The sequence below is a fragment of the Schistocerca serialis genome, chromosome 5 (genome assembly GCF_023864345.2).
Source record: "Schistocerca serialis cubense isolate TAMUIC-IGC-003099 chromosome 5, iqSchSeri2.2, whole genome shotgun sequence".
NCBI lineage: Eukaryota > Metazoa > Arthropoda > Insecta > Orthoptera > Acrididae > Schistocerca > Schistocerca serialis.
The window spans coordinates 315,130,278-315,153,511 of record NC_064642.1 but is presented as its reverse complement, the minus strand read 5'-3'; the positions used below and the strand labels follow the sequence as shown (position 1 = coordinate 315,153,511).

At 39.6% G+C, this 23,234-nt stretch overlaps 1 protein-coding gene across 3 annotated transcripts in view; it reads left to right on the top strand.

Moving 5' to 3' along the window:
• LOC126481235 (coiled-coil domain-containing protein 102A) overlaps positions 1 to 23,234 on the top strand; it is a 152,677-nt gene that overhangs the window by 71,453 nt on the left and 57,990 nt on the right. For all 3 annotated transcript variants that reach the window (XR_007587534.1, XR_007587533.1, XM_050104848.1), the window contains one exon: positions 5,760 to 5,987. Coding sequence is in view for 1 of the 3 variants with exons in the window: in XM_050104848.1 (XP_049960805.1) it covers positions 5,760 to 5,987 (228 nt within the window). In the remaining 2 variants the exon portion in view is untranslated. The remainder of the gene's footprint in view (positions 1 to 5,759; positions 5,988 to 23,234) is intronic.

Genomic DNA, 23,234 nt, shown 5'->3' with positions numbered 1-23,234 from the left:
CATATCAGTGCACACTCTGCTGCAGAATCAAAATCTCATTCTGGAAACATTCAATTGAATATACTCGCTGTGTTGCAAAATATTATTATTATTAAATGATGTAGAAGTATTACTTGTCATTGCGACTAGTGTGTGTTGATGGTCCTCTAGTGTGTCATACAGTTATCTCAGCTACACAGAAGTGGGTTCCTACCACCACAGATTCTTATACACTGTTAGCTATTAACATTACAACACCAGGAATCTTATTAAATAACAAAATTTTACCTGTTATCGATGTACAATACAGCAGGAAGATTATGTGATTAAATTGCTAGTTGACCGGGTGATACACAGGATGAAAAATTTAGTGCACAGAGCTGCCATCTCTAGTAGCAACAGTAGTTGTTGACCGGCGAGGCATTTAGTTGAACTGAGCATGAATGATACTTACTGGTACATTTACTTCAACTCTCTGTCAGAGTTCGTCAGTCATAGTGGTGCCAACCAGTCTCTCAGCAACTCATGCTCAGATGTTTTCAATGTGTTTGAGATCTGGAGACTGTTTTTCCCAGGGCAACAGTCTGACAACTTCTGTATCGAGGCAAGTCAGGACAGCAGGGGCAGCATAAGTATTGCATAATCTTGTCAAGAGATAACATCACAGTGACCTTGAGGTAGAGCACAGCTGTTGGAATTTTGGAAATGTAAAGGGTGCTGCCTAAATTAGCAACTGTGAAAACGAGAGGTGATCGTATTGTGTACCCAACAGCACCCCATACCCGTAAGCCATTTGCTGGGGCTGTATGGTGGTGATGAGTGCAATCTTGGCAGCATTTGTTCTTTGTATACAGAACTGGAACTCAATGAAAAGACTCTAGTGACACTCCTGCAAGTCGTTGGGCACACTACTGTTATCAGGCCTCTCTCTGATGCTGTTCCGAGGGAAGCCACTAAAATGCTCACTGTGCATACATTGTTGCACTGTCTGCCTGGCTGCTTGCCTTGCTGAAAACGAAACCATTTCCTGGCTCAGGGTATTTCATGTGGCTGTACAATTCTGCACAGTTGAGTAACTAGTATATGTGTCCTCTTGATTGCTAGTCATGTGAGCTGTTGAAATCCTGTGTAACAATGAGTATGCTCCACCTGAACCCATCAAGTCCATATCTTCATGGCAGTCATGGAGTACCAGTCAATACGAGTAGCAGTGTTGCAGGACAATAAATCATAGTCTCGATAGGCCACAATCGTGCTACTGTTGTATTCAATGGTGCTGGTAGATGTTGCCCCTGTAACACAGTGCATAACACAGTTTTGTTAAAAACCAGTGACATTTGAATGTCATTGTTATGAAAAGGATAGATTACTACTCACCATATAGCGGAGATATGTGGTGAGGGTAAGGAGGAGGGGGGGGGGGGGATAGCAGGTATGGGGGTGGGGAATGGTAAAGTACTGCTTGTGGGAGTCCACAGAGACAAGGTGGAGAGAGGATAGGGCAGCTAGGTACAGTTGTGAGGCTAGATGGTGGATAGGAGGGGAAGGGGGAGGGAGGAGGATTAAGGGAGTGGAAAAGGAGAGAAGTAAAAATATAAGACTGTGTAGTGCTGGAGTGGGAGCATGGAAGTGGATGAAGAACAGTGAATAACAAAAGGGAACAGAGACCAAAATTACATAAACGAAATTACCCTCCCAACCTTGTGCAGAAACAGATCTCCCTTGCCTTATCCCTCCAGTCACCCACCACCTCCCAAAGTCCCACCGTCCAGTCACAGAACAGCATACCCCTTGTGACTCAGTACCACCCAGGACTTGAGCAACTGAATCACATTCTCCGTCAGGGTTTTGGCTACCTCTAGTCGTGCCCTGAAATGAGGAATGTCCTACCCACTATCCATCCCGCTCCTCCAACAGCGGTATTCCGCCGCCACCAAAGCTACACAATATCCCTATCTATCCCCATTCCACCCCTGCTCCCAACCACCTTGCCTCGTGACTCTTATCCCTGTAACAGACCTAGATGCAAGAACTGATTTATCCTCCTACCACCACCTACCCCAGTTTGGTCGCAATAATCACCTGTTCCATCAAATGCAGGGCTACCTGTGAAACTAGCCACATGATTTACAAGCTAAACCAGCAGACCCCGTGCTGTGTTCTATGTGGGCAAGATGACCAACAAGCTGTCTGTCTTCACGAATGGCCGCCAATAAACTGTGGCCGGGAAACAGCTGGACTACCCCGTTGCTGAACTCGCTACCCACCACAGTGGTCTTCACTTCAGTGACTGCTTCACAGCCTGTGCCATCTGAATCCTTTTTTGCCGACTCCAGCTTTTCTGAACTGCACAGGTGGGAACTCTCCCTGCAAGATATCCTGCATTTCTGTAACCCCCACCCCTCGCTCTCAACGTACGTTAATCACTGGTTACTGTCCTTCGTCCCATTCTCTGTCCCCACTCCAGCACTACACAGTCTTCTAGTGCACCAACACACCCAAAGTCTTCTTACTTCTCTCCTTTTCTGCTCCCTCCGCCACCCATATCGGCCTACATCTTAACTTCCCAACCGTACCTAGCTGCCCTATGCTCTCCCCATCTTGTCCCTGTATGCTCCTACAAGCAGCACTTTACTATGCCCCACCTCTAATCTGCTACCTCTCCCCCTCCCCACCCCAGCATCTTCCTTACCCCCACCACCCAGGCTGCTTCTCCCTACATGCACAGTTGCTCGCAGCCTGGCCTCAGTAGCCAGAGACAGTGGTCACATGTGTCTGTGTTTTTTGTCAACTCCACAGAAGGAGGTCTTTTGATCAAAAGCTTACTTGTTTAACAGTCTTTTTGTTGTGCCTGTCTGTGACTCAGCATCTCCTCTGCATGATGAGTAGCAATGTATCCTTTTCATAATATTGCCATTATTCCATCCTGGGATTTCAACATTTGAATGTGTTTTCTGAATGAGACCTGCTGCATAATCTTTCCTGATATACAAAATGCTGATGGCGTTACAATTATCTGCCTCGTCCAGTTGTGCTGAAATGCTAATCATTTGCATATTCAAGCATGTAGCATAATTCATGCCAATTTGATGTTTGTTTTCTGCCAGTTTCATTGTTTTGCAATTTTGATGGCTGGCACTCTATGTACTTTATTATCCTTGTTTAATACCATTTTTGCTGTCAATAATTTTTAATTTAAAACTCACAAAATATGCTTTCCATTTCAAGCAGGCAGAAATCTGGACAATGAATGAATAATTTATGGTCAACATGGGTACGCTCATTTCTATTATTGCCAAGCTCTGCTGCACTTCGTTGACTGCATCAATAGTGAGGGGTGTATCAAAAGCTTCTGTCTAGCAACAACCCTAATTTGTTAGTAAGACAAAGCAAAGATTGAGTTTAAGGTTGCAGTAGTAAACTATACTGCAAAAAGGCTACTTGCAGACTATAATAACATTTTTTCAAGTTTATAAAATATGCTGAGAGTGCAAAAATAATTCAGAAATGACATTTTATTTTGGGAGACATACTTTATACCACTTTATATCCAAATCCACGGTATTTCGGTCTGCGGTATTTTTGGCTTCTACTGTATTAGTGTTTGATCTTTCATAATGACACACACCTTTAATTTCTTAGTTTCATCTCAGGGCTAGTGTTCACAATGCTGGTATTTTTGCCAGGAGGAGATTATCTGGTGTCTTTGAAGTACAAAATCATTCTGCTGCAGGTGCTATCGAAGTTTCATGCCGATGTAAGAAGTTCCTGGGGTGCTGATTTTGTTGGTGTTTCACAGAAACTGTTTCTGAAGTATGACTGAGATTACAGTTTTGTAGTCCACTCTTAATATGATACATCTTCTTCATAGCGGAAAAATGCTGCATTCGTTTAATTTTAATATAATACTTATATATGATTTGACCATCAGCAGCTGTGTGAAATATTAGTCCAAATTATTCACTGAATGCAAACTTCACGTTATCAGCTGCTGTGGGCATAGCTATATTACACAATTGTGATATATGAAAATTTGTGCTGGACCAGAGCTTGAACCCAAATTTCCCACTTACTGGAAGTGCCTACCTGAACCATTCTGGCTGTTCATGCACGCACCCCGGCCAGATCCAAACCATCATATGTCACTGCATGCTTCTTTATATCTTAGTCTCATGTATGTCTCCTTTCAAGCTCACAGCAGTATTTCATTCCTACTAATGGAGAATGACACTATCACAAGGAATCAAGACCATTTCTATCTTTGTGCACACCATCTCTGATTATGATACTAACTTGTGAGTGGGAATCAAGCAATGTTGCTAGCTTAAAGCGAGACATATGTAAGACTACCATATGAGGAAATGGACAGTGACATATGGAGGTTTAGATTGGGCCAGGGAGTGTGCACAAATAGCCAAAATGGTTCAGATGACCGATCACTACAAGCAGAAAAACCAAGTTAAAGTCGTAGTTGGTAGATCCCCTCACTTTACTAAACTTCCTGAAGTGTCTCAGTCTTGCTAGTGAGTCTGTAGAAGATCGTCTGATATTTGCAGTGCTTAAGGCAATCCATCCTTGAGTTATCTTATTGAGTTGTCACATAGGATTTGCTCTGCCTGTTTAGCCATGAAGCTCGTGTGTTTGGTTTCCCTTGCAGAAGCTATAGTAGCTCCATCGAATTCTCTGGAAAGTGTAGTTCTACACCCTGTAATTCTAAGTGACAATAGGGGTAGCTGTGTTACTTGAAACACGTCTGTGAATGCCATTATGAAGTGTTTATTTGTGAAAACACTAAACTGATCATGATGAAACAACATGTCACTTATTAAATCAAAAACTAGCAATTTTTGAGGGCATGGTTTTAACTGCAGAACTCGCTCGGGAGGCTCGGTATTGGCGACTGGCAAGTATGGCACTCAGTCAAGATCTTGTACTTACAGTTGTGAAACATTGTAGCTGTTTGTACAGATTCATTAGCTTAAACATTATTCATGTGTTTACTGAAACGACTGATTTCTTGTGTAGTAGTATTGGTGTAAGAAAGTGCTTAGGACTGGTAGGCACCTCGTTATGCCTGTAGTGGAAAAAGTGGCTTTTATTTGCAAATAGATGTGTACACACACTGAAATAGATAAATGTCCTAACCAAGCTGAACATCCAGAATATTTTCCAGTCACTGCAATGTAACATACAAGCTCTTGAGGCTCTTCACAGGAGCTTCACTCAGTAGTAATGGTCCACATGAAGACTGCTGAAAACATAAAGAAATGTGCTTACTTTGTAAGTATTTTTTATAATAAATTTGTACCTCTACTTCCGATTATTGATGTTTCCAGGAGCATCTGTGTATGTAGTTTTGATAGAAAGTAACAAGAAAATAGGATCTTAGACTTTTAGTAAAACTTGTGTTATACAGCTGTTTCTCATAATGGAGTTAAAAAATCTATATCATTAGATTGTTTGAGTGTAGATATATCTTTTTCTCCTGCAACAGGTTATGTTTTACCCCCAATTCAATAATTCATTGAGGTGAGAAATATTTGGATCCACATTGTGAACACATTTTGATTTTATGTACTATTTTGTAAAAGAATCAAAGCAACGTGATATTTTCATTACCCCCACTATCCCCCATTTGGAAAGTGTGATGATTACAGTTTCTTTCCCTTTTACGAATGGTTTACCATAGTGCTTTTCTCAAATGATTAACTAATATAACTGTAGTGGAATGTCATTTGCACTGGGATTATTACTTTAAAGAAAAATAAAATTTTATGCAGCTCGAACGCATGCAGGCAGAAAATTCTGCTGAATGGAGAAGAAGTGAAAGCCTGGAGACTGAGAAACTTGCCTTGGAGAGAGAGAACAAAAAGCTACGAGCTGAACTTCGCGATGCAAATGAGCGACTTGAACGTATGCAGCGCAATGTTGCAGCAGGCCGTTTGCCTTTGCCTTCATCATCAGTTGTGGAAACAGAGCTGCGCGAAGATCTTGCTGACAGAGTTAAGGTAATCTAACTTTTTCTTTATATTGATGTGGTGAAATCCCAGATTTTGATCTCTCTAAGAATCAACAAAACACATTTTGGTATTTTTATACATACTTTCTATTGTATAAAATAAATGTTTGTTTGTGCATGTGTTTTCTGAACTCAAACTGGTCCCTCCCCCCTCCATATCAGAGTCAAAAATAAAAAGCAGGTACAAACAGTAAATGAGTTCACTGAACTAAGGTAAGATAAGGTACAGTTCTGCGTTGTGGCCCCAGACGGGCCATTCCCGGCGGGGTCAGGGATTTTCTCTGCCTTGTGGTGACTGGGTGTTGTGTGGTGTCCTTAGGTTAGTTAGGTTTAAGTAGTTCTAGGTTCTAGGGGACTGATGACCTCAGATGTTAAGTCCCATAGTGCTCAGAGCCATTTGAACCAGACAGGCCACTCGGACCCAACCAACCACTCTTGTCATCCTCTTGCATTGGCATTATTGGATGCATATGTAGGGGCATTTGGTCAGCTCACTGTTGTTGGGTTTCTTGACTTTGGAACCGCTACTGATCAATCGAATATCTCCTCTGTTGACCTCATGAGGCTGATGACACCCCGTATCAGCCCTCCAACTGAGGAATTGAACCTGGATCCTCCACACGGCAGACAGGCATGCTGACTGCTCAGCTTCGGAGGCGGACTCACAGATGTGAGGACAATATTGAAAATAGTGGAATATGGCAAATATTATTTCACATGTCACAGTTTTTGCTTTTCACATAATCTGTGGAAAAACACTTTTGCACCAACCTCGTGACTAATTTTTTTTCGATCAGACCTGTCTCTCATTACTCTTTTAACTACAGGATTTGTGGCATACAGTCACCTGTGTAATGGAGGTAAAAGTAATTCTACTTTCTTAGTGTAGTTCAGTAGTATGTGCTGTGCTTGAATTGTGAATGGGTCAGTGTCACTTATTTACACTCTTCAGTCTGTCACCACACCGCAAAGAGTCATTTCAAGCTTGGACCAGGCTTGCATTGTAATTTTGTGGTAAGAAGTATTGTCAGAATGGGAAGTTGCCACTCAGTGTGTATACTCTACAATGATACTATTCAGACATAAGGTTGCTATTGTAAAACCACAAAAATTTTAGGTCTGCCTTTTAATGGTCACCTGCAGTGAACACCACCAACAGATAAATGACACCTACATATTGTTGCTTGAATGTTCCATGAGGAGAATACAACTGAAATGCGAACTTGCATTTTTGGTGCAACTGGGAGGCTTTGTTGATCCAGACAGTATGCAACTGTGTCCACACAGTCAGTTTGGCCCCTAGGCATATGTTAATGTTAATAACAGTAATACAGCCTTGCCAGCAATGAAGTGTGCAAAGAAGGTGGGCAAAAGAACACCTGGAATGAAACTCAGATCAGTAGTGTATGGTTCTCTTCACTGAGAAGTGTAAGATTTGTTGCACACATGATGATCATCCGAAGAAGCATGGGGAGGCTACCAGGTACCAATGCATGATTCAGACATGCATTCTGAAGCCTTGAGGAGAACATAGGTTAGTCATGTTGTGGGCCAGTAAAATGTATGTATGTCACACGTCACTTGTTGCAATTGAGGATACCCTTTTACACTGGAAGTGAGTAGTGGGACAGACTTCAGCAGCAACATCTTGACCACCTTCTGGACATTGTGCAAAAGGGGATACAAGCAAGTCACAATCTGTGGGGTGGAGTTAGATAATAATTTCAAAAATGTGAATTTTGAAAAAGACTTTCTTGTGGCAGTTATTGTTTTGCTTTTATTTCGAAGGAAAGTTATTTAATTTAGTTTCATAAGGCTTATCCTTTCATTCTCTTCTCCCCTTGAAAACTGCTGCCTCACACCGGTTCATAGATATACAGGTGATGCAAAACTTTCTTGGTCAGATTGCTCATTTTCTTTGCCCATACTTAATCAGAACCATTACTTTTATGCTGACCAAATACCCCTACATATGCGAACAAAAGTAATCAATTATTGACAGTATAATGTAAATGGATAAAAAAAAATCTACACACCAAGTGGTGGTGTGGAAACAGATGCACAAAAGGTTTTAACTTTTACATGCTTTCGGAGCCAGCAGCTCCTTCTGGCAGAAGAGATGAAGAGGAAGGGAGAGGGGTGAAGAAAAAGGACTGGAGAGGTTTAGAGAAATTAGTGCAGTTCAGGAAAGTCACCCAGAACCCCGGGTCAGGGGGGGACTTACCAGATGGGTTGAGAAGAAAAGACTGATTTTTGGGGACTGCACCAGAGGAGATTTGAAAATCCAGAGCTTAAAGGTGGAAGACAGGGTAATATGCAAGGCAGAGATTACTAGTATAACATTGAGCATGAGTTAATAAGAGTGAAAAGCTAAGTGCATTGCCTGTAACAGATGTGGAAGGGGGATGGCAAATAATAGGCAGGTCAGAAAATGAGTGAAGAAAGGAGCAGGTACTGTGAAGAAATGTTGAGACGGAAGGAATTAACATAAATTAAGGCTGGGTGGGTGGAGAGAACCAAAGACATGTTGTAGTTTCAGTTACCACCTGTAGAGTTCTGGGAAACGGGTGTCTGGGTAAGAATCCAAATGGCATGTGTGGTGAAACAGGCACTGAGGTCATGACTGTCATGTTGCATAGCATGCTCTGGAACAGGACATTGCCTCTGTGCTCGCTATACCCATTAATGCACATTAATCCCAACTGATAACTGGTTCTTAGTCATGCTGATGTAAAAGGCTGAAAAGTGTTTACATAACAGCTGGTATATGACGTGTCATCGTACATGTGGCTCTCGCTTTGATAGTATATGTTTTGCCAGTAACAGAGCTGGTGGTAAGAGGGTGCATAGGGCAAGTCTTGCAGTGGGGGCAGTCACAGGGGTAAGAGCCATAGGGTAGTGAGATGGGTGCAGAAGGAGCATAGGGTCTCACAAGGATATTGCGGGGATTGGAAGATATTCTAGGTATGGCGGGCAAAATCTCAGTCACAATTGTTCTCATTTCTGGGCATAATTTTAGGAAGTCATGGCCTTATTAAGGTAGCTGATGAATACATTCAAGACCAGGATTATACTGGGTGACAAGTGATGTGCTCCAAAGTTGTTTTTTGAAGGGATCAGCAGTATCAGGATTGGATTTGATGGCCTGGGAAATCTGCTTGTGAACTAGGCTGTTCGGATAATTATGTCCAGTGAAGGCTGAAGTGAGAGTGGTGGTGTATTGCTGTAAAGAGCCTGCAGCCGAACAAATAAGTTCGCCTTGAATGCCAAGGCTGTATGGGAGGGAACATTCGACATGGAAAGGATGGCAATTGTCAAAATGTAAGTACTGTTGTTTGTTAGTAGGTTTGACATGAACAGAAGTGTGCAGCTGGCCTTCAGTGAGGATGAGATCAGGACCTGCAACCCATAGTACAAAGACTTCCCTCCTATATTAAACATACCAACCATTTCCTAGATCATCTGAAATCCATGAATGTCCCACTCCCACCACACACCTTGCTTGTCGCAATTGGTGCCGCCTCCCTCTATACCAACATCCATCACGTACATGGTCTGTCTGAGTCTAAACATTTTCTCAGTCAATGCCCATCTGATTCGAAACCTATGATATTCTTCTTGCTCACCTTAATCAACTTCATGTTTGAGGAGAAGACATTCAAACAGATGAGGGGTACAACCACAGGAACTAGGATGGCTCCTTCCAGTGCCAACCTTTTCATGGGTCACTTGGAGGAGGCTTTCCTGGAGCCATAAGCCTTCAGCCCCTGCTTTGATTTAGACACATTGATGACATCTTTGCAGTATGGACTCAAGGTGAGGCTGACCTGTTAAAATCCCTAGAATCTCTAAATATCTTCTCCCAATTAAATTCCACATGGTCCTATTCTGGATCTCCCATGCCACTTTCTTTGATATTGATCTCATCCTCAACTACACACTTCCATCCGCACCAAACCTACTAACAAACAACAGTACATACATTTTGACAGTTGCCATCCTTTCCATGTCATCCTTTCCATGTTCCCTCCCATACAGCCTTGGCGTTTGAGGAAAATGTATTTGTTTGAATGCACTCTTTACAGCAATACACCACCATTCTCACTTCAGCCTTCGCAGGATGTAATTATACCAATAACCCAGTTCAAAAGCAGATTTTCCCAGGCCATCACATCCAATCCTGGTACTGCTGATACCCCCAAAAAACAACTTTGGAGCACACCACTTCGTAAAATCATGCTCTGAAATGAGATCAATTCTGTCTGAGATTTTGCCCATCACACCCAGAATAGCTTTTCATTGCCTCCCAATCTTCGCAATATCCTTGTGAGACCCTATGCTCCTTCTGCACCCATCTCCCTGCCCTATGGTTCCTACCCCTGTAACCATCCCCACTGCAATACTTGCCCCATGCACCCTCCTGCCACCATCTATTCCAGCCCTGTAACTGGCAAAATATATACTATCAAAGGGGGAGCCACATGTGAAACAACATGTCGTATACCAGCTGTTAAGTAAACATTGTTCAGCCTTTTACATCGGCGTGACTACCACCCAGTTATCAGTCAGGATGTATGGGCATAGATGGAGGGCAACATATAATATCCTGTTGCAGAGCATGCTATACAACATGACATCATGATCTCAGTGCCTATTTTACCACACATGCCATGTGGGTTCTTCCCCCAGACACCAATTTCTCATAACTACACAGATGGGAACTAATAATACAACATATCCTTGCTTCTTGCCACCCATCTAGCCTTAATTTACATTAATTCCTTCCATCTCACCATTTCTTCACAGTAACTACTCCTTTCTTCACTCCAGTTTAGTTTTCTACATCTTTCATTTTTTGAGCCCTCTGTTTTATTTGCTATCCCCCCTTCCACCTCTGTTACATGCAATGCACTTAGCTTTTACTCTTATTAATTCATGCACAATGTTTTAATAGTAATCTCTGTCTTGCATATTACTCTGTCTTCCATGTTTAAGCTCTCAGGTTTTCAAATCTCATTCAGTGCAGTCTCCAACAATCAGTCTTTCCTTCTCATCCTGTCTGGGAAGTCTTTGCTGACCCGGGTTCTGGGTGATTTTTCTGAACCGCACCTCTTTCCCTAAACCTCTCCAGTCCTTTTCCTTCACCCCTCTTCCTTTCCCTTCAACTCTTCTGTCAGAAGAAGGAGCCTCTGACTCCAAGAGCATGTAAAAGTTAAACCTCTTTTGTGTGTGTGTGTGTGTGTGTGTGTGTGTGTGTGTGTGTGTGTGTGTATGGTGAGTAGATTCTTTTATCCATCCATTGACATTGTTTACATAGTTGATATAGTTCATACAAGACTGAAGCTTCTAATCAAAATATGAAGAGCAGAGCAAATGATATGGAAATTTCATTTCCTTAGTATCATTCTGGGGCATTCTGGGGCTTTTGAGTTAGTTCAGAATGAGGAACGTTACATGTGTAGACTACTTTAAGTGATTAACACTGTAGGGAAATACTGAGGTGAAAGCGGGTGGCACACACTAAATGGAAAAAGGAAAAATGCAAGCAAGACACAGGAAGAGGAAAAATTAATGAATGAGACAGCTGTAAAGAGGCCTGTATTAAACAGTTTAATAGTTTTGGAAATGACGGTGATAAAGTATATGTACTGTAGTGTGATTCCGTGATATGGGAATATCTGTTTATATGTTTGTGATCATCACACATTGTAAAAACATTGTTTCATAGACAATATTGGTCTGGGCATGTTATGTGAGGTGAGGTGATAAAATGAGGTAATTCGATAATTAAATAATGTTAAACTGAAATCCAGTGGTTGAGTAGATAAGTTGATAAGGAAATTGTATTAAGATTTCACTGATTTAGGTAAAATAATCTTATCTTTTTATGTAGATGTAGTGAAATAATAGATTGACCTCTTTAAGGAAAAAAAAAAAAATTTGAATATTTTTCGTACATGCTTTGTGCTGTGTAAAATAAATGTATGTATGTGTGTTTTCTGAACTTGACTTTTTTTCGTTCATAACAGAGATGGTCAATTATCAAGTCTAAGAATATGTAGAACAATGTATGAGCAATAGGCGATAAATAGTGTGAGAAGATGGTGTACACTTAGGACCAGCTTTGCTCTCACATGTTTGGTCAGAAAGACCAATGTTGCAGCAGGGAAATTCAAGACATCATATGAGAGTGCAAAATTTTGCTTTGCCGTACTGTATGCACTCATCATCATTGTCTTTTAGTTTCCAGCCACTGGCTGGATCTATTTGGAACATAAGCCTCTCCAGCTTTTCCTGTCCTCTCATCATGTTTCCCTCACCATTCTGTCTCAGTCCTCTCCTCTCTTCTACACACATTATTTCACCCCGATACTCTATGCCTCTGTCTATCAGCCTTTAAGTCTCTTGCCTTCTATTGTTGTTTCATGAGTCACTGTATAATAATGCTTTATTAAATGATATTTTAAAAATTTCCATAGTTTATGATCAGATCCAACACATCATAAAACAGTGTCATCTGATATAAATCAAGTTACAAGCCACTTCAAATTGAGCTGTCAACATTCCAAACAATTCCTCAAAAGACTGGTGTGCAACAAAAGTAAGACACAATGCCTAAAGTGTGGAGTAAATTTAGCCAATCTGAATACAAATTTCAACATGTTTTGGCCACATTAATAAGAAGTCAGGGCAAATAACCACTATACGCTAAAAGAACACAATTCATTGTGAGGATGAGTAAAAGATGTAATCTATCCAAAATCAGGCTTCACTGGATCAAAGAAGCAATGAAGTGATGAATAGGGAAGATGCGTCAATCTGCTTGCTGATCAGTTAAAACTCCTATGAATAGCCAGACTCACCAAAATTACATGATCATAATTTGCTACTGAAAGTATTCAATGATACCTAAATCGACATGAAAAGAAAATTTATGAAAGTGGCAAAATTTGAAGGAAGGGCACAGGAATTTCCACTGCTGATTGTGAATGCCAAAAAGACAATTACTTTATTTGGAATCATTCAAATTGAACACTGGCAAAAATAAATCAGCATTGTCAAATCTGGTGAGCAACACGAATTTACATAAAACTATCAAAGAAGCTTATGAAAATGTGGAGCATTATGAAGGCAGTGAGAAAATTTATCAACTTGGTATGTGAAGGCATTGACCGCAATGAAAGTTTGTTGTATTTATATTGGATTGTGGTATGCAAATAAAGTAAGTTGCATGTCAGTTTTATCTGCGTAACTAAATTGTTTATAAAGGTTTTTAAAATGTTCGTATAAATGAATAAACTGAATACCGTACATGGAGGTCTATAATGAGTATGATGCTCCACTTTCAACAGTTAAAAAAAAGGAATGGCTGAATTCAAATATACAGGGTTATTACAAATGATTGAAGCGATTTCACAGCTCTACAATAACTTTATTATTTGAGATATTTTCACAATGCTTTGCACACACATACAAAAACTCAAAAAGTTTTTTTAGGCATTCACAAATGTTCGATATGTGCCCCTTTAGTGATTCGGCAGACATCAAGCCAATAATCAAGTTCCTACATCTACATCTACATTGATACTCCGCAAGCCACCCAACGGTGTGTGGCGGAGGGCACACTCGGCGCAGTATGTCCCCATCAATGGGTTCGAAAGCATCGTTGATGCGAGCTCGCAGTTCTGGCACGTTTCTTGGTAGAGGAGGTTTAAACACTGAATCTTTCACATAACCCCACAGAAAGAAATCACATGGGGTTAAGTTGGGAGAGCGTGGAGGCCATGACACGAATTGCTGATCATGATCTCCACCACGACCGATCCATCGGTTTTCCAATCTCCTGTTTAAGAAATGCTGAACATCATGATGGAAGTGCGGTGGAGCACCATCCTGTTGAAAGATGAAGTCGGCGCTGTCGGTCTCCAGTTCTGGCATGAGCCAATTTTCCGCGGGCTACGCGTGAAACTTGCCCGCACGCGTTCAACCGTTTCTTCGCTCACTGCAGGCCGACCCGTTGATTTCCCCTTACAGAGGCATCCAGAAGCTTTAAACTGCGCATACCATCGCCGAATGGAGTTAGCTGTTGGTGGATCTTCATTGAACTTCGTCCTGAAGTGTCGTCGCACTGTTATGACTGACTGATGTGAGTGCATTTCAAGCACGACATACGCTTTCTCGGCTCCTGTCGCCATTTTGTCTCACTGCGCTCTCGAGCGCTCTGACAGCAGAAACCTGAAGTGTGGCTTCAGCCGAATAAAACTTTATGAGTTTTTCTACGTATCTGTAGTGTGTCGTGACCATATGTCAATGATTGGAGCTACAGTGAATTTATGAAATCGCTTCAATCATTTGTAATAGCCCTGTAATTATACTAATCGGGAAGGTACTCCATGTGAAAGACAATTCAAAGGTGCAACCATAGATGAAAATATATTTAAAATTCACAATATAGCATTTGGTGATAAACAGTTTAAAGGACCAAATAACTAATGTTATTGGCATATCAAAGGAAGGGATACATTACATTTTGTATGATAAATTTGTTGAATGCTGACCAACGGCAAATGTAAGAAAGAATTCTTGAGCGTTTGATGTATAAACTGCTGGAGCATCCACTCTATTCGATGAGCTTGGCAACCTTTGTTGTAATCTGTTCCCACATATCAACAAATTTTTCGGTGTAAATTCTTTTGAGTCCGATGCGGAGGTTATGGCAGCTGTAGATGAGATTTTTGCAAACTTTTCACAATCACTTCAGTGATTGAATCCATTGACTGGAAAAATGTTGGATGAACAGAATTGACCTAATGATTGACTATTTGAAAATATGTGTATTTTTTGCCAGAGGAGAAAAAAACAATGCTATTCAAAGAACTTTTCTACTTCCACAGGGCCACAACAATTTTTTTCTGGCCATCTGCACTCATGAATAAAGTCAAATTGGAAACTGGCAGGTTTACTGAACAAGGCATACAGAAGCATGTAAAAATTATTGTGCTTCTCCAGTCATATCTGTACCAAATGCAGATAGATCCATTCTTATTTCTCATGTTTCTGAGAGATTGGTTTCAAGATCTGTACATATGTTTCAGAGGCTTGTGACTGACAAATTTGTCAAAAGTCATTTTATTGAATGTTGTGCAAAGAATTAGGAAACCTAACCGTTGTCAATAATTCAAATTTCGGTAACTTCCATTTACCATGGCCAGTGCTCCTGCTACTTATCAGCTATTTCTGAAACAGATTACACATGCCGTACTTGGATGCTCTAATGATACGAGTAATGCACTAATCACAGCCACAAATCCAGAGCAAAATAAAATAATGTGGACTAGATTTTGCAATAAAAATGCATAATTTTTTAAATGTAGTATAATGTGTAGACTGTATCATTGATGCAAATTGGATAAACCAGATATCAATGTGAGAGCTATCAAAAAAACCTTCCTCTTTCGGAAAATATTGAAATATTGTACTCATTTATTTTAAAAGCATAAATTGGAAAACAAGATATCAGTGTGAGAACTATCAGAAAACTTTCCTCATTTCGAAAATGCCAAAATATTGGAATCATTTATTTGAAAAGTACAATTATACTTGAAGTTCATTGATAAGTGTAATCAAATATTCAGATTGCTGAGACATTTCAGAAAGAAAAATATGAAATTTAAATCGAAAAACTTTCAACAGTGTGTTTTTCAGAAGCTGAAAAATGAAATTAACAACTGAATAAAATTAGGTATTCACTGGAAAATCCAGGATGGAACGTAACAGTATTATGAAAAGAAAAGTTGCTGCTCACCTTATATCAGAGATGCTGAGTCGTAGATAGTCACAACAAAGACCATGATGGCCAAAAGCTTATATTTTGATAGTCTTTTTGTAGTGCCTATCTGCAACTGAGCATCTCCGCTATATGGTGAGTAGCAACTTTCCTTTTCATAATATTGTTAGGTATTAATTGATGTAGATCAAATTGTGGTATTGGCCACTAATGCCTCATTTCATGACATTGGGGCTGTTGTTGCATTAATAGAAACAGATTGAAAATGAAGTTTTTGTCAGTAATTTGTGGGGCAAAAAACCACACCAAATCTTATGCTGTACAAAACTTAAGGTTATCACAGATTATATATGCCACTGATTTCCATATTTCATCAAGAGAACCAATTTCCCAGTGTACTAGATGAGAACTCAAAACCAGAACCTTGACTTTTGTGGGTGATGCACAAGGGCATTTCACTTGGAAGGCAAGGTTCTGGATTTGTGTCTCAGGTTGTCACACAGTGTTGTTCTGTTAGGAAGTTACATAGGATGAGACACAAGCTGAAAGATTAATTCTAGTAACAACCTCTAGGGCAGGGATAGGCATGAGAGCTGCCTACTTCACTGGAAAGGTCAGTGCCAGGGAGAGCATGGCATTTTCTCAGCCTGTCTGTGTCAGAGCAGAACCTTCCCAGTGACTCCATCTGTGCTGCACATCACAGGTGGGAAACACACATCCATTTCGACCTACAGAATTAGTGTACTAAGTTGTGAAATGTTCAGACACATGTTTACTGACATGATCACATATAAAATACATGCATGAAATAATAAGAAAAGAACACAAACATTTCACTTAATCTTACACAGAAGTGTGAAGTTCAAAGCAGGTCTACTACATGTGAAAAAGAAAGAAACACTTTTTTACATGAATCAAGTTTTTAAAATTAATATTATTTTTTGTGAACTTCTCGTTGTTTGGACTGGAAGTACTGAACGACAGATGGGGTGCCCCAATCAGGTGAACATAAGTATGACTACACCTAAGTTTTGATTTCATTAATTTCATTACTGGGAAAAGAAAAGGAAAAAAGCTTTCACATACACTTATTTCATTCTGAACATACTGCAGACTTGTGCAGCATTTTAAACAACCATAGGAACTGAGGATGAAGAACATTCTCATAGAAGATATCCAAATTTTCTGCTGTGTGAAGCTTCTCCCTCTCCTCTGATTGCAATGACAGTCAGTGAGTTGTTGCAGTATTTTAGAAGATGCCTTTACAATGTCCATTGCAGAAGTAATTGCAAAAATATTAAAATCAAGTTAAAATTGATTAAGGCCATGGCTCCATTGCTAAAGTTTTCTTTTGGAACAGCTAGCACAGTAACAAGTCCATTGAAATGTTCGATCTGTGTCCCCTTTACAATATTCATTCCACTTACAATTAGACTAACATTTATAAAGTGCACACCCTAATATCCTGAAAGTTTCTTTGTCTTCAACACAAACTTGTAGAGGAAACATGAACTAATTATCCAAGTACTTGACATTATTTTGGTTTCAGGAGAAAATTATACTGTTGCACTTGCTTGGTCAGTTCAGTAAGAGCTAATACCAACTGACAGTCATAAAACTCCTTAACTGATTTTCCTTTCATGTCCATGAATAGTGCCATATCTTCACCCTTGTTGAAAATACATTGGAAAATATCATCTCTTCTCAACAGCTTACTTCAGAGAAAGAAGGTACATTGCCATATCCACAGTCACTTTCTTCCAGGAAATATTTAAAAGGCCAGAGTATCAAGCCATGCAATCTGGGTCACAGGGTGTCCCAAGAGCAATATTCAACATTCAGGGATATGACAGGAACAGTTACTAGAAAGGCAAAAAAGGCTAGTAAACATGGACTCTAAAATGCATACTGTAAGAGCTATGAGCACTTGTTCATCTTTGCTACCGTGAAACATGTCTCTTCTGCTGAACTCTTAAGGTGTGCATTTTAGGGCCCATGGTTACAAGATTTTTTTGCTTCAAATGGTCATTCTTGTCATATCCCTGAATACTGACCAGTCCTCTTGGGACACTCTGTATTATTTGTGATTTACAACAATATATTTTGCTAAAGATTATTGTGATATAGAATGCAGTGTATTGCTGGTATTTTCTGCTGTGTACTAATGTGTTTCATCTTTTTTCCTCTCCAAAGAAATGACATCAGACTGATGACCAGTGATTGCCGAAGCTCCACCCGTTAATGATAAACAGAAGTTTTTCCTAGCAAATGTCGTACCTGTAAATTATGTTTCTAAGCAAGGAAATATTCCATTAGTTGTAATTGTGTCATGCATTGGGACCAGATTAAGTTTTCTTCCGTGTTGAATTCAGTGTGAGAACTCTTAGAAACATGGCAAGGTGAGCAACATGTTACACCATGCTTCCAGTCAAAAACAAAAGGGCTTTTAATTCCTGTCTTTCAACTAAACTTCCACATTGTTCATCATTTATTCCATAAGTCAACACACCGCTCCCATTGAAAGAGGAAGTATTTCGAAAAGAGGAATTTTCACTGTGCATAAAATTTTTGCGACAGTCACAAAGCATTATTTCAAATTCTATTAAACATTTTTGGAACAGTGATCAAAAATTTTAAAATTTTTCTTTTTAAAATTCAGTCTTGATCACATCATGTGTGTTACAAGAACATAGGTGACCAGTTTCGGTCATGTCACATGATCATCACCAGACCCATGGCATCCTTCGAAGATGGTAGGTGGAGCACTCTTCTCAGCTGCTGTGATGTCAACTGGTCCAGTTCGAATGGTGCCATGGGTCTGATGATGGTCATGTGATATGACCGAAGCCGGTCACCTATGTTCTTGTAACATACATGGTGTGATCAAGCCTGAATTTTAAAAAGAAAAATTTTGTTATTTCAAAAATTCTCAGTCACTGATGGGCCTACTGCTTTTGCTGTTTTTATTTATTTTATTTCATTTCATGTTCCGTAGATCCTGGTGGCGAGTGAATCGCAAGGATATAGAATGTGTCAGATTCTACATAGTTCAAATATAATGTGTATAAATACAATACAAAGATACATTGTAAATAAAAATCAACTAAACAACAGCACAATCAATTAACAGAAAATTGTGTTTCACATGTTAAGGATGAGTAATATATTTATGATATGGAATGTGCCGTATTGTACACAGTTGAAATATATCTTACATAAATAAAAGATAAAATGTAAATAAGATATCAGCTAAACAACTGCACATTCAGTTAATAGAACATTCTTGTTTCACATGTTAAGGATGTGTAATATATACAGGAGTCAAGATAAACTAAATATCCAAAGGAAATTGCGGGCTTTCATAAACAAAAAATGAATGTGGTGTGGCCCTCAACTACGTACCCTCAGACTCAGAGTTGAAATATTAAAAGTTTTGACTGGTTTCATTGTCTAGGGGCTGGGATACGTAGTTGCATTACAGGCCAAATACTGCGGAGTCTACTGTATACAATATGAATATACACATGAATCGAATAGTCGAAGGTTGCTATTACTTGGCAATTGCGAATTTTGAATGAATAGACAATTATAAACAAAAGATTGCAATTAAATAAAATCTGCAGGGGCTGTTCTTAATGACTTGAAATGGTGAGTACGATAGTAGACGTACCTATAAGAATGCCGTTTATTACTACAAAACACTTATTGGTGTCGATGGTCCAGCAATTAAGTAAAATATAAGTTGAATGACAGGGAAACAATAGATTCCTACTGCACGTTATTAGTTATGAACAACAACATAGCTCGTGAGATATTCACTTCTAAACGCATTCTACGTCTTCACTGCAGAAGCCACAGAAATCTCAAAAGTGCACAAGTTGGCACTACGAAATATGCTCCACTCTCCAAGTCTTGCCAGCAACTGCCCGTCGCACCTCCTTGTCCAGCGCTCCCCCGTGGCCTCTGCTGTACAGTCTCTCGTGCTACACTGTTCAAACTGCCTCGTGTCCTCTCCGGAAACGACGCTCCTCTCCAACCTCCATACATCTCTCCACATGTCTTTTTTGGAAATGATTGTTGTGATCAGCTAGAGTGCTCCCACTCTGTCTCCAAGCCAACGCACACTCAGAAACATAATGAAACACATTTGAAATACTGGATTTACATTTAAATAACTTGAAAGTAAATAAATATTCCTATGGCGGGACCATAAACACGCTCTAACACACATTATTAAGCACATAAACAAATCAAATAAACATATATCAAAGGAATAGAAACAAAAGATGGGCCAATAGCCTAATGTCTCTGTGATTTCTAAAACACAGTAAATATTTGACCAGTTTCTTCATGAATAGTATATATCAGATATAAACAAAGACATAGATGAATAAATATATTTATAAGCATGCTGCTACCGTTTTTTCGTGTAACTGTGGGGTACTTATGGCCTGACGTGATTGATAGTAATTGGCCACTTTGACCTCCAATAACTCATGTACTATTCAAGTTACATGCCTGTAATTTATACCAATTTAGGTTCACACTAATAGCTATCTAAAGCCATGTCGAATGACAAATTTGGATGAACCATTTAGATTTTGAAAATTTGTTGCTGGGTGTTACTTGTATAATTTACAGTCAGATACTAAACTTTAAACTAATAAAGATATTGAAAATCTGATTACACCATCAAAATTGTCATGCAGATAATGGTAATGTACACGTTTCTTTTTAAGTTATCATGATTCATCTGGCTACTATTAATTTCTATATGAACTGTGAAATGTCTGCCATTATGGTTTCACAAAGTCTGCCATCTTTGGCACCCCCTACATGTCTCCTTCATCGACACAGCGTCACTGTGGAATTCCCAACCATATGGACGATGGACCATGTGGTCCAGCCATTGTGCAGCATCACCCGGTTGCTAACGAGCCGCGGCTTGCCGAGCAGCCCCAGTGGCGGCCGCCGATTCTGAACTTAGAACATTTTCAGGGCGCCACAACTCGCCCGTTACCTCACAAAATACAGGAATACCAATAATAACTGTCACACGCCTATGATAATACTCAAAATAAAATAAATTATACTAAGTTTATAACACTTACAAATATAGTGATTATATACTTTTTCTTTCACATATTCGTCAATTGTATAAAAAGATTTCTCTATCAAGTACTCCTTGAGAGTTTGTTTGAATGCTGGCAACCTTTTGTGAAGGCATTTGATGTGTGGTGGGAGAACATTAAACAGCTTAATGCTGGAGTAACAAGTTCCGTTTTGAACCATAGTGAGGCTTTTTGGTTCAATGTGCAGACTGTTATTGGTTGTTGTGTTGTAGTCATGAAATTGGCTGTTATCTTTGTAGATATAAGGGTGTTTACAGACAAAGGTCTACAAGGAAAAGATATATTGTGAGGAGGTGAAAAGGATGCCCATCTTTCAAAACAAGGGCCTGCAAGAGTGCCTTTGATGGACACCACTCATTTTTCTAATGTTTTTTTTTTTTTTTTTTTTTTTTTTTTTTTTTTTTTTTTTGTGCAGTGAAAATTTTCTCTGTGAGAGGTTGGTTCCCCCAAAATATAATAGCATATGGCATTAATGAATGAAAATATCTGAAGTACAAAGCCTTGATGGTGCCTTCTTCAGCCACTGAAGCAGTAACCCGTAGTGCAAAATATGCTGAGCTAAGTGTTTTATAAAGATGAAGAATGTGTACTTACCAGTTACATTTGCTGTCTATATAAGCACCCAGGAATTTTGTAACCTCAGCTTTTTGTATTTCTTGATCTCTGCACTTATGTTAATTTCTTCCAGATTTCTTTGTGGAGTATGGAATCTCATATAAAGGGTTTTATCTGTATTGAGTGAGAGACCATTTGAAGAAAACCAGTTTACAATATCATTGAAAACTTCATTTGTAATTGTTCAAGATTGTTGTCTGTAAAATAGTCAATTAGAATTGTAGTATCATTTGCAAAAAAAGTAAATTTACTGTTTGTATCAGAAAAAAGTAGGAGATAATTAACAAAGACGAGAAATAGTAGTGGACCCATTACAGAGCCTTGTGGCACACCACAACTTACTGAGCCCCACTCAGATGAGGCAGGTTCTCTGGATGAGCCATTCAGCATTACAGTCTGCTTTCGGTCCTTTGCGTATGATTGGAGCCACGAACCAATGGTACCACCCAAACCATAATATTCTGTCTTTTTCAGGAGGATTAGATGGTTACACAATCAAAGGCTTTTTTTTGAGAGGCCACAAAAAATTCTTACTGGAGACATTTTTTTGTTCATGGCTTCCAGAACTTGGTTGGTGAAACAGAATACTGCTTGTTCTGTAAAATATGGTTCAAATGGCTCTGAGCACTATGGGACTTAACATCTGAGGTCATCAGTCCCCTAGAACTTAGAACTACTTAAACCTAAGGACATCACACACATCCATGCCCGAGGCAGGATTCGAACCTGCGACCGTAGCGGTTGCGCGGTTCCAGACTGAAGCGCCTAGAACCGCTCGGCCATACTGGCCGGCGCTTGTTCTGTGAAAGACTGTTTTGACAGTTATGTGATCACTCCGTTTTGTTGCAACACCATTATGCATTGTATGATTTTCTTCCTTTAAGTAGGAGGAGAAGGTAAATTTGGAGACAAAACCATGTTATGAAGTGAAGTGTTGATAGTCAAGGTGGCCAAATAAGACAATCAGACTTCTGCAAAAAGATAACACATTTATAAATATATTTACAATATGTTGATTTAATAATTGAGACATAGATAACTTGAAATGCTGTAGGATCCTCTGTGGTGATGAGTCATATAAAATTAGAGTAAAGCTCTTGACAGAAACGAATAGTCTTGAGTGTTGATGCGATCAGGTAAGTCACTGGTAACTAATAATGCTTAATAGTGTCATGCTAATCTATGTAGTTTCCTCACTGCAGTCCTCTGCACTGAGGTTGATAATTCTGTAGAGTCACTGAGTCTGGGGTGAAGGTCTGAGTTCAGCTGTTAAAAAAGACATGCTGGCGAATCAGAGGTACAGGCAGTGGGGTCACATCAGTTGAGCATCTACCGGAATGTGTGTGTGTGTGTGTGTGTGTGTGTGTGTGTGTGTGTGTGTGTGTGTCGCTTGATGATAGAGAGCAGTGGAAGAGTGAGCTCACTCAACAGTGTGCTGGTGGGATATTTAAATGTGCTGTCCCTTCCTAGCTGTGAGAGGCATGCCGGGTGTGGTTGATGAAGGCGCTATCAGTACTATATGTGCGTAATCAGTAATGTTAATAATATCTAGCTACATGAATACTACTACTTTCTTTCTCTCTGTGTTGTCTAATCAAGAAATTTAGCTTTCCTTTGTAAAGTATTGAAACCGATGAAACAGCTGGAAATATTGTAGTACATTACTCTTGTTTATTGTTTGTATTTTTGTATCACAAAACAA